This window comes from Danio rerio, chromosome 20 (assembly GCF_052040795.2).
Source record: "Danio rerio strain M-AB ecotype USA chromosome 20, GRCz13ab, whole genome shotgun sequence".
Classification (NCBI taxonomy): Eukaryota; Metazoa; Chordata; class Actinopteri; order Cypriniformes; family Danionidae; genus Danio; species Danio rerio.
This window is the reverse complement of record NC_141040.1, coordinates 47,196,698-47,209,234: the sequence shown is the minus strand read 5'-3', so window position 1 is coordinate 47,209,234 and position 12,537 is coordinate 47,196,698. Positions and strand designations below refer to the sequence as shown.

The window sequence follows — 12,537 nt, the reverse complement described above, 5'->3', positions numbered from 1 at the left end:
TCTATAATAATTGTAAAAAATAAAGCTGACTACTTCTCTGATTTAATTTATTGTGGATTGTTTTTAGAACGTAACTCCCGCAATTAACAAGGGCTTCACTGTACACTGAAAACTGGAAGTGGCTCATTGTTATTAAATATGAATTTTGAAAAAGTGGTATTTTTGTATTAAAAATATTATAATCTTTGTTTTTTCAAAATTCAAGGATATATATTTTACTAATATTTAAATATTTTTAGAATTAAATTAGATCTGATATAGTTTTAAATTTTACTAATAATTTTACAAGTAACTTTTACTAGTAGTAATTCAAGAGTATCTATTTTTTTAATATTGAAATATTTTTACTGCTGTTTTAGATCTAATACAGTGGTCCGGCGTTAATTGCGGGAGTTGGTGGTGAGTTGTAGCCGGGCACAGCTTGATATAAACCTATGTTTACAATTCTAAAATGCATGGCGCTGTGTGGTGTGGCGCACCTGGTGTGTGACCCCAATTACGATGGTCTTGCTGCGGACAGTTACAATCCTTTTTGCATCCTTGTTGGAACTGCTAACGATCGAAGATTTGTTAATTTGGCAAGCTGAATGCGTTCTGTACTGTATAGGAGACACGGAGGAGATGGATTGACTATGATTTACAGCCAGTCAGGATGCAGAACACAATGCGCTGATGTCAAATTGCACTAAAAAAATCTGTGAAACTGCGAGGTCCAAAAGGTAATATATATATATATATTCTAAAATATATATATATATATATATATATATATATATATATATATATATATATATATATATATATATATATATATATATATATATATATATAGCGTTATAGCGAGGAACCACTGTATTTAACTAATACTTTTCAATTAACCTTTACTAATACAATTCAAAAATACATATTTTACTAATATTTAAATATTCTTACAAATATTTTAGATATAATATAATATTCAGGTTATCCCAGAATGTATCTTAATGTTTTAGCTCAAAACATCAATGTATTATATCATATTAGTGCATATATACGTTTCTTTTTTTCTAAACTTATAAATCTTATCATTAGGTGCTAAAGTGGCTTCATGAAGTATTATCAGTAATGAAATGTAAGCACTGTGTACTTTTGGATATGATTGGAATTTTTGTATTTTAGAGCGGGGAAGTCGGTCCAGTTTGGGCGTATCCAGACTACCAACTAGACTGTGTTGTCGCTGATCCTAAAAAGGGCTCCAAAATGTATGGCCTCAAGAGTTACATTGAGTACCAAGTCATCCCCACCGTAAGTACACAAACAGTCCTGTTTGACTGAACATCTGCATGTTAATCATTCCAGCTCATTCTTTTTTTTAATGACAATGTTTTTGCAGACCACAAACAAGCCCGTCAATCACAGATACAAGCACTTCGATTGGTTATATGAAAGACTTTTGGATAAATTTGGGTCAGCGATTCCAATTCCCTGCCTGCCTGATAAACAGGTGACGGGTAAGCACTGTACAATGTTCAATTATGCAATCATTACAATCACATCAAGATGGTCATTGGTTTGCACTGTGTGGAGTTTGCATTTTCTCCCCATGTTGGCATGGGTTTCCTCAAGGTGCTCCAGTTTCCCCCACAGTCCAAAGACTTGGTACAGTATAAGGGAACTGGATGAACTAAATTGGCCGTAGTGTATGAGTCTGTGTGTGAATGTAAGTGTAGGGGTGTTGCCCAGTACTGGGTTGCAGCTGGGTGGACATCCTCTACGTAAAACATATGCTGGAATAGTTGCCAGTTCATATCACTGTGGCGACCCTTGATAAATAAGAGATTAAGACGAAGGAGAATGAATGAATGAAGGAATATTATAAGTAAACTAATTTTATTTTTAAAAATTCATCTGGAAATTTCAAAACATATTTTTAATCTAAAATAAAAGTAGATATGATGAAGTGCTATTTACCGGATGTCCCATACAAAAATATGCTGCTTTTAATGTATGTAGAAAAAAAACTTTAATCAAATAATGTCATTTTAACAAAAAGTATTTAGAAGATTTTCAAATCTTATACCTTAAAAAATGCCAGAAAATATTCTAACTTTTGGCAAATACTTAATTCAAATGCTTTTGGGAAGTAGCAGAAAAGCCATACCTTAAAAAAGGTTAAAGGTTGATCCTTTAGCAATGGCTCAATGGATAGTAGTTGTAAAGGGAATACACTGTATGGAAAGATGGACTTAAGACTTGATTCAAAAAAGTGCAACAGGTATTGGGAAATTGGTATGACATTGTAAACAATGTGATGATGTGGTTCAAATGTATTGTGACACCCCCCCACTCCCCCTTTATTATTTTGTTAGTAATTTTTTTCCGTAAATAAAATTAAAAAGTAAAAAAATATATATTTTTAATCAAGGACTTTAATTGTCACATCATTAGCAGCACGTGTGCCAAGATGAGTGAAAAGCTTAGGTGCTGTCCCTAGACCAAAATACAGACAGATGATTAATAGTTATTACTGACAAAGTAATATGCATAGTTTAATAAAACAAATATACAGTTATAGTCAGAATTATTAGCCCCCCTGTTTATTTTTCCCCCCAATTTCTGTTTAACGGAGAAAAGATTTTTTTTCAGCACATTTCTAAACATAATAGTTTTAATAACTCATTTACAAATAACTGATTTATTTTATCTTTGCCATGATGACAGTAAATAATTTTGGATTAGATATTTTTCAATACACTTATACAGCTTAAAGTGACATTTAAAGGCTTAACTAGGTTGATTAGGTTAACTAAGCAGGTTTGGGTAATTGGACAAATTATTGTGTAATCGAAAACTAATATAGCTTAAAGAAGCTAATAATTTTAGCCTTAAAATGTTTTAAGAAAAATTGAAAACTGCTTTTATTATAAGCAAAATAAAACAAATAAGCCTTTCTCCAGAAGAAAATATATTATCAGACATACTGTGAAAATTTCAACTGTATGTATGTGTAAATATATTCCAGCCAAACTAAAAGAAATAAGATTTTTCCAGATGAAACACATAATAGGAAATACTTCACAAATATCCTTTCTCTTTTAAACTTAACTTTAAGAAATTAAAAATTTGATGAAAAAATTGTACTAAACAGTCTGTTATTACTACTTTTTAGGTCGATTTGAGGAAGAGTTTATAAAAATGCGAATGGAGAGGCTTCAGGGTTGGATGTCTCGAATGTGCCGGCATCCGGTGGTCTCCAGCAGTGAAGTCTTCCAGCTTTTTCTGTCCTACAAAGATGAAAAGGTAGAGTATTCCAGTACTACATATAAACTAGGGCTGCACTAAATCAGAAAAATCTTGATATTTTGGTATTTTGCGACATATATTGCGATAAGAATACAATGGATGACTTGAATATCTCTGTTTGGATATATTTATCATTTTATATTGCATAAATGATAACAAACGATCTACAAGCACAGATAAATACAATGAAGAAAAAAATACAAATGATACAATGTTTTATTGTTTTCCGAGGAGTTTACATTATTTATTATTAACATTTTTCAGGTAAATAGTAATTGATTGTTCAAATGCAATATATTACTGTGTAGTCTTCGTTATAAATAATTCAATAAAATGAATCATTATGAAAATTACAAACGGTACAGTTTCAACATTGCATATGCTGCGATGTGACTCTTGTGAATGATTAAATTGCAATATCGATGCTGAAACTTTATATAGTGCAGCTCTAATATAAATCGATTGGCTCTTTTTTTGTTTAAATAGGCTACTTATAGTGAGTGCCAGTTCAATATGACCACTACCGTCAAGTGTGACACCGCCACAGACAAAGGGTTTACGAAAATGTATTTAATTTTAACAGTAGCTTGTGACTATGCTGCAAGGGTGCACAAAGGGACAGGATGTGAACGGAAAGAAATGTACAGTAGCTGTAAATACCCTGCTACTGGTAAATGAGAAAGATAAACTTTAAATAAATAAACTTTAAATAAATAAACTTTTAAATAAAATTAAACTTTATTTAACTTGTAAATAAAGTTAAATAACGAAACAGCATTATAATTCCTTCATAAATCATTTTAAAAACTTGCTAACAAGCTTTATTATCATTGCAAACTTGTTAAATACAGTGAGGATTCTTTTGGAAATCTAATCTAATTAAACTAGAATTTAAAGAAAACTAAAATAAAAGTACAAACATAAATAAATAAACTAAGTTGTGTTTTAGCCTAAAAATAAAGAGATGTACAGTGTTTATTTTAAAGTGATTAGACTAATGCATATCGCGGTTTTTGTGTGTAAATAGATGTGTGAACATTTTGAGTCTACTCGCTTTATTCACGCGTCAAACTCATTTTACAAAACACGCAAAATCGCGTCATGGGCAGGCCTTCTGTCTGCCCGGTGTCTCTAGTTTCGTTGCTAAATGGCTAACATGGGTTTTATTGAGAGAGTAGCTATACTTTGTGCTTTAGGAAGGCTGATAAACAGCGTAGATTTATTTGAAGTTGTGTCTGATCCACTAGATTCTTTCAGGGGTGCACCCAGTTCATAAACTCTTCTAGAAACTATACCTGGATGATGGAGGCTTTCAGCGGTGCTTCTGACTGAGATGAGCCCAGTTTGATGAGCTGGTGTCGGCAGGAGGATTTCCCCTCAGGACACCAACAACAGGCACTACGTCATAATCACGCCCCTAAAAGAGCAAGTTACTGATTGGTTAACGTGGTGCGAATGTCTGATAAGGTTTACATTATCCAACTCCATCGATTTGAACGTTAAGTGTGTCAAACAAGTAAAACACTCGACTCGCGCTACCTCATTCGCACAAATCATGCCACAGAATGTCTATTTACATCTTTGCATTGACTTAACATGTAAATCACTCATGCTCGACGCTTCATCTGCGTCTGGTGTGAACGCACTATAATAAGCTTTTTAATTTACATTTTCTTTGTTGATTTATGTTTTACTTTTTTATTCTATGTCTTAATTAGGTTACATAAATAATGAATGAATAATTAAAAAGGGATAAATAATTTATTTATTTAAAGGCTATAACAGCGAAACACAGAGAAACGTTTCCATGGTAAAGGGCTACTTCGTCAAAAGCATAAAAATAAAGTGGCTTACCTCAAGCACATCCAAAAATTACAAAAGCGCCACTCAGCGATCAAAAACTGCAGGTGCATTTTGACGATTAAGCACGCCGGTGTGTGTAGCAGCAGTAGAAACACATTGAACTGTGACCATCTGTAGTTTATTTTAAGATATATTTTTGTATACTCAATACAGGACTGGAAAACTGGTAAGAGAAAAGCAGAAAAAGACGAGACCGTCGGAGTCATGATTTTCTCAACAATAGAGCCTGAAGGACTGCCAGACATGGACCTGATTGAAGTGTAAGTCCTTCACGACCACTGCCTTTAATATGTCTAGGTTATTAGCTAGAACTAATGCAGCTCATGCTGGTACAGTCAAGCAGATGCTGATTTATTGCTGGTTCAGGATGCTCTGCCAGCTAATAATGAGCCACCTCTTCATCTTCTGTGCTGTCTTGTTGCCTTCAGAGAGCAGAAATGTGAGCAGTTCAGCCGCTTCACCAAGGCAATGGACGACGGTGTGAAAGACTTGCTGACTGTAGGAAATGAACATTGGAAGCGCTGCACAGGCCGTGAGTATTATTTGAGGCACTGAAGGTTATGGCGGTTATGGTTTAGGTGCACTAAAGTTTAACCTTACATAGCATTGTTTTTGATATAATGACAGTGCATAATATTGTACTAGTTATTATGTAGGATATTAGTATTAAGCTTAAAGTGCAATTTAGACCTAACTCGGTTAATTAGGTTAGTTTATTGGACAACAGTGGTTTGTTCTGGGCTAGTAATAATGACCTTAAAAATTACTCTTAAAAAAAAAAAAAAAAAAAACAGCTTTTATTCCAAACCAAAAAAAAAAACTAAAAAATGTCTTTGGTTTGTTAAACATCTCTTCAAACATTGTCTTCAATTGTACAGTATATGCACTCACCGGCCACTATATTAGGTACATCTTTCCAACTGCTCATTAATGCAAATTTCTAATCAACCAATCACATGGCAGCAACTCAATACATTTAGCATTTAGACATGGTCAAGACGATCTGCTGAAGTTCAAACCGAGCATCAGAAAGGGTAAAAAGGTGATTTAAGTGACTTTGAACGCGGCATGGTTGTTGGTACTAGATGGGCTTTTCTGAGGTTTTCAGAAACTGCTGATCTACTGGGATTTTTACACACAACCATCTCTAGGGTTTACAGAGAATAGTACGAAAAAGGGAAAATATCCAGTGAGCGGCAGTTCTGTGGGCGCAAAGGTCTTTTGATGCCAGAGGTCTGAGAAGAATGGCCAGACTGGTTCAAGCTAAAAGAAAGGCAACAGTAACTCAAATAATCTCCAGAAGAGTTTGTTACAACCAGAAGAGCATCTTTGAACACGCCGAACCTTGAGGCAGAATTTGGCATCAACAACATGAAAGCATGGATCCATTCTGCCTTGCATCAAAAGTTCAGACTTGTGGTGTTGGTGGTGGTGTAATGTTGTGGGGGAAATTTTCTTGGCACTTTCAGCCCATTAGTAGCAATTGAGCATTGAGTATTGTTGCTGACCATGTCCATTTTTTTAGACAGGTTACCCATCTTCTGATGGCTATATCCAGCAGGATAGCGCACCATGTCATAAAGTTCGAATCCTCTCAGACTGGATTTTTGAACATGACAATGAGTTCACTGTACTCAAATGGCCTCCACATTCACCCGATCTCAATTCAATAGAGTACCTTTGGGATGTGGTGGAATTAGAGATTCGCATTATGGATGTGCATAATAGTAATAATAAAATAATGTAAAAAAACAAGGTGCAGAGGCAAAATATTCAAATTATAAAATATTTACAAAGTCTTATAAAGTTTCAGTTAACTATTGCAAATAACTCTCTCACTCTTTCACCATCAACACTTGTAAATACACATTATATGTGTATTATTTTGCTTAGTAATCCCTGCCCTAGACTACATAGGGGTTGTAACAATAATAATAATAAAAAAAGACTGTCAAAGCTGATACTGATTAAAAAATATTTGAAAATGGACAAAAGGTTGTTGTTTTTTTAAGTGTTTTATTCATCAAAGAATCCTGATAAAATATATTACAGTTGAAGTAATGATATATTGTATTTCACGTTTGAAGGGTCTCAGGCTAATTAGTCTAATTTTCTGTTATCTTTGTTTTTTCAGCACTTCCCAAAGAATATCAGCGAATTGGCAAAGCTTTCCAGAACCTTTCCTCAGTGTTCACCACAAGTGGATATGAAGGTATCAGAAACTGTTTGGTTCCTCTACATCAATGAGCTAAAAAGGTTTTGTTCCCTTTTCACCATCTGGTTGAGTACTCAGAAACTTTATTGAAAAGCTCCTTGTTTCTTGTTAATGCCATTTTGCATATTTGTTTTCTGTACAAGCCAGATGTTGTCTATTAAATTAGACAAGGGCTCTAGACTGCTGTATAAGACTGAAGGGCTTTATTCTGTGAAAACATCTGACCTGGATGTATTTTATCCTGCTTATTACATGGCTGCTTGCCACAAAACATAAAAATTGGAAACAAAACATTGTTCTAAACCATGATAGTTTATTAATTTTTTAATTAAATCAAAGTTGACTGAAATGAAACCAGTAGAGCTGATGGAGCATACAATAACCTGTGTGCTATTCGGTCACATGAGGGCACCAAACAGACAAAAACGCAAAGCTAACAGAAACTAAACCATTTGAATGGAGCATACATTCATCAAACAGTCAAAAACCTTAGCAGATACATATTAATGTGGATATAAGTATATAATTGTAAATATATTTACTGAACGTCAAGATGATTCAAAGTTGTGAGCCTGTGTTATATAGCGGTTGCTATCTTGGAATAACATACCTTGGAAGGTTGTGACTGGACAATCAGAATTCCAGGCAGCCATGTAATAAATAATGATATAGCAGGACTGTACAGTGGTCAAGAGAGTTTTTGTCTTTACATTAACACCCTGATTACATGATTTCTTTGTATTTTGCATATTATTATCCTAAATAAACTGACGATTAATTGTGAAGCTGAAATTTATTTTTCTTATTTTTTTATTAGAATATGCAAAAATGTACATAAATTGGGATCATACAAATACAAAGAAACATCAACACAAAACAAAACAAAAACAACAACAATATAGTCAGGTACTGGTAGGTACGTGCGTGCGTGCGTGCATGTAAAGGTAACTTGGTGGACAGGTTAGAGTACATAAGGAACAATAACAATTAATAAATGAAGCAAGTATAGCAGATATAAAAAAAAAAGATATAGCGAGGATCACATGTGTTGCCCGCAGGCCTGTTCTAAAAATAGCTCACCATAGCGCTAATTACCAGTAGGCTTTATCTAATATAGAAGTAACATTTAAAAATGTAAATATTTGCAGAGATATATAAAATTAAAGTGTTGCACATTGATACAGTAAATACAGGTTATTTTCTACTCTGTTAAATCATTGTTGATAACTTTTGTGAGAATCATTAACATGATCAGTGTCTTCACATGGATGAATATCATTAATTATTACCAAAAATATAAAGTATAACTAAAAGTAAATTGAGCAAATTTGTTATTTGAGAGGTGTTTATCAAACTGGTAGCCCTCCACATAATCGGTACACAAGAAGTAGCTCTCAGTTTCATAAAGGTTGGTGACCCCTGTAATATATGATAGTAATAATGACAGTAAAAAAGAAAGAAAGGACAACAGTAAAAATAACTGACAATGATAATAAATCACAAATACTACACTAACTACTACTACAGAAAGTTACTTATATTACAACTACTACTGCTTCTACTACAACCACGACTACTACTACAATGTCTACTAATACTGATGCTTCTACTACTGATACTACTACAGCGTCTGCTACAACTAATACAACAACGTCTACTACTACTAATACCGCCATCACTGCTACCACTGAAGCTGAAATTAACGTAATATCCTCAACTAAATATAATTTAAAGGTTAATAAAAATAAATGAATTGTTAAAATGGGGTCAAAATAAGTTGCCCTTTTTATAGGCTAATGATGGAAACATTTGCTTATACATACAAACAAGTTGACAGAAGTTAGCATGTTGTGTTTGTATTGTTTGGTTTTTTCAGATCAAACTGTGCATTTTGCACTGAATGAGGAATTGCATTGCATTGTCTATTTGTGTTTGTGTTGTGAGAATTCGCTATTATGCTGCTGTCAAACCAATGAAGATATTTTTTAACTAAAAGAATTCCTTAGTTTTATTTATTTGCTTGTGGGTTTTTTTGCATCAGGGCTGCATAGTATATCGTTTCAGCATCGATATCACAATGGTGGCATCTGCAATAGTCATATCTCAAGATATGCAATGTTGAGTCTGAATTATCTTTGACCAGGAGCCACAGAATTGTATTTAATTACTTTATTTCAAGAGCTCACACCTATTTATTGCTTGATGCTATTAGCATGTTTGGCATGCTGTCCCAGGAGAGAACCCATTGCTTGGAGATAATTGAGCTCAGGGGTCCCACTTGGTCAATTAGGATGTAAGGGGGTCTGAGATCAGGTTGGTCTCTAGAGCTCCGCCGGGTAAAGGAGAAAAATAAGGAGACATGGTGGAAGGGGGGATTCTTCCAAAACAAAGATAAGGCATTAGGGTGAAATCGGTCTATTTATTGTAGGCCTAGGATCAACTTGATTGGATTGTCGCTGATTAAGGATAAGAGACCAGCGGCAATCGATGATATCTCTTGCTCCTCTTGAAACTATTTTAGAAACCCATATAGAATTTATACGATTCATGCAACAACAAAAAATTGTAATTTTTGCCTTGTTATTAGTCCAAATATCTACATTTCAAAACAAAAACAAGAATACTTACCCCACTGGCAGATAATTTTGCCAGTTTTAAGTAAAGGTGGATGGATCACAACCCACAGTTCGGGATGCACGTGACCCGCAGATTAATAGCTTTTTTTAAACTTGTAGGTTAATCCAACATTAATAACAATTGCAAAGAGATCGCCTCCTGTGTCATTCAAGTCACATCTATGAAAGCATTTAGGCTTCCCTGTAATATGATGATGGAAAAAGTTGTGGTGGGACCTAAATGCTTTCTTAGGTTATTAATAAAGGTGTTTTCTGTCACTGTTTGTTTAGCCTGCTTTAATGCATTCAGTGTGAAGTTTAGTGATTAAACATTAAAAGAACGTGATCTCAATTAAAACCCGCACAACATAAATGATAAATGATAATGATTTGCAAATGTTTATTAATCCTAAGTGCTTTAGTCAAATCTGTGTTTGGTCGAGAGAGATTCAGTTTTTACACTTTTTCAGTTTGTTACAAACAATTAAATACCACAGAAGAACTGTGAGAACAGTTCATAATTCAGATATAAACACTGATGTTTATGGTAAAGATTAAAATCACTTTTTAATGGAACTTAACACTGATGAATGTTGTAGCAGTAACATTGTGTAACCAATGGGTGGCGACAAGCGACCACCAAAATTGTGTCACTGAGTAGGTTTTCAAAAATGATCCACCTATAATGTAAAAAGTTTTATGTGTGAATTGTTGAATCATTCATGTAAAATAAATAAAATACGTTGTACAAGATATAAAATTTTTATATCTTTATCAGCAACAGTAGCAAAGATGGTTTTCGTATTGAATATTTTCCTTTTTTTCAGCTGGTTCTTTCTTGATTTTAATTTTTATCAAAAATATAGCTTCTAAGTTCTGTTTGTTAAAACCAATGGTTTTTGCAGTAATATTTTTGTATTAATAGAAAAAAAGCAAATGACATTTTGTCTCCTTTTTTGCTGATCGGAAAAACGGTCCGATCTGTGACTCAAACCGTTGTGTGATCTGAACCGTGAGATTTGTGATCCATTACACCACTTAAGGAAAAACTTCTAAGCTTTGCATTATTTCTACTGACTAAAACAAAACAGTGTTTTGATTTGATCTAAGAATTTTTTTAAATATTTGGATTAGAAACAAGGCAGAGTAATACTGTTAGACTTCCCATAAAATCATCAATCAAATAGTGCTATTCCAACTATATTGTGTGAAACTGTGTTCATATCTCAATATGTCATCACAGACAAATAAAATATCACAATAATGTTAGATTTTTCCAATATCATGCTGCCCTATTTGCAGTGTATTGAGCTCTCATGGCCACTGGTGGATTGTGGCCTTGTTTAAGGCTGAACCAAAAGTCTTTGTATTAGATGTTCAACCATGGGTGTGTTTGTATAATTCTGAATATATATGGTTTTATTGATCTACAGGAGAAGGAACACTCACCGATGCAATGACTGCGGCAGGAAAAACCTATGAAGAGATCGCTCAGATGGTTGCAGAGCAGGTACTGAAAACCTTAGATTAAATGCTTGGGTTAAAACTTTTCAGTTCTCTCTTGTTTCAGGAAGTTTCATGAAATGTCAGTGTCCTGCAAAAACATTCATACCCCTTTGTTTGGTTTTCCTCATGCTAGAGCACGATATTGGAACAATTTGACATTGCAATATTTTGTTTTTCTCTATTATAAATTACAATTATTGATACAATTTCTCCAGATGGCTTGAATAGGAAAGAAATTATTTATTTAGATAAAAGGGTGTGAATCATGTCTAAAAAAAAACAAACAAATTGCAAGCAAACAAATTGTATTAGACCAAAAAAAAAAAAAGTAAATAAAGAGTGCTTTATGGTTTTCTGTCAAACAGTTTTCAGGTACAGAAATTGAATAATGAAATGTAAAATAACTGTAAAATCTGCATTGTATGGATTCAGTACAATTATTATTCATTAAAGCTACAAATGTACTTTTTTGTGCCCGAATACTTTAAACTCTCTTGAAATACCTTTCAAATCCATGCAAATGACAAATATCCCTCCGTTATGATTACACTTTGCAATAGCTCCACAAATCTCATGCATTCTCCACTGTTGTGCTGATCAATTATAATTCCAACTCAACATTGCATATCCTGCGATGTGACTATTGCAGATGAACTCGCTTATGTTGTCTTTGTCATGATGACAGTACATAATATTTTACTAGTTATTTTGCATGTTTCTTAAAGTGTAATTTAAAGGTTTTTGTGTAAAAACTTTGATAACAATGTATAGTTGAGGGCTATGCACAGTGGAGAGTGGATGAACTTTATTTTTAAGGAAGTTCCAGACACGTCAGTAAGTTCTTGGCTGTTGTACACTTTATTTTAACACAGACTGGTTTATAAACAGGCCACAATTAAACATTGGATTTTTGAAAATATATTCTGAAGAATTTAAAAAAAATGAATAAATAGACTAATACTTTTAAATTAAGATGGATTTATGTTGAAATCTTTATAATATACAGACTAAATTTATAGCCCTGTGAAATTTGGATTATTTTTCAGATATTTCTCA

General features: G+C 33.5%; 2 protein-coding genes and 1 long non-coding RNA gene across 6 annotated transcripts in view; 1 reads left to right on the top strand and 2 right to left on the bottom strand.

Moving 5' to 3' along the window:
- LOC147839443 (uncharacterized) overlaps positions 1-12,537 on the bottom strand; it is an 837,962-nt gene that overhangs the window by 182,587 nt on the left and 642,838 nt on the right. The window lies entirely within an intron of this gene.
- efr3bb (EFR3 homolog Bb (S. cerevisiae)) overlaps positions 1-12,537 on the bottom strand; it is a 1,037,141-nt gene that overhangs the window by 895,471 nt on the left and 129,133 nt on the right. The gene's annotated exons all lie outside the window — the stretch shown is intronic.
- Positions 1-12,537, top strand: part of snx9b (sorting nexin 9b) — a 57,232-nt gene that overhangs the window by 32,721 nt on the left and 11,974 nt on the right. For all 4 annotated transcript variants that reach the window (NM_001030124.1, XM_087297222.1, XM_087297221.1 and 1 more), the window contains 7 exon segments: positions 1,159-1,284; positions 1,373-1,490; positions 3,149-3,279; positions 5,299-5,405; positions 5,574-5,677; positions 7,280-7,357; positions 11,409-11,485. In NM_001030124.1, the coding sequence (NP_001025295.1) occupies positions 1,159-1,284; positions 1,373-1,490; positions 3,149-3,279; positions 5,299-5,405; positions 5,574-5,677; positions 7,280-7,357; positions 11,409-11,485 (741 nt within the window).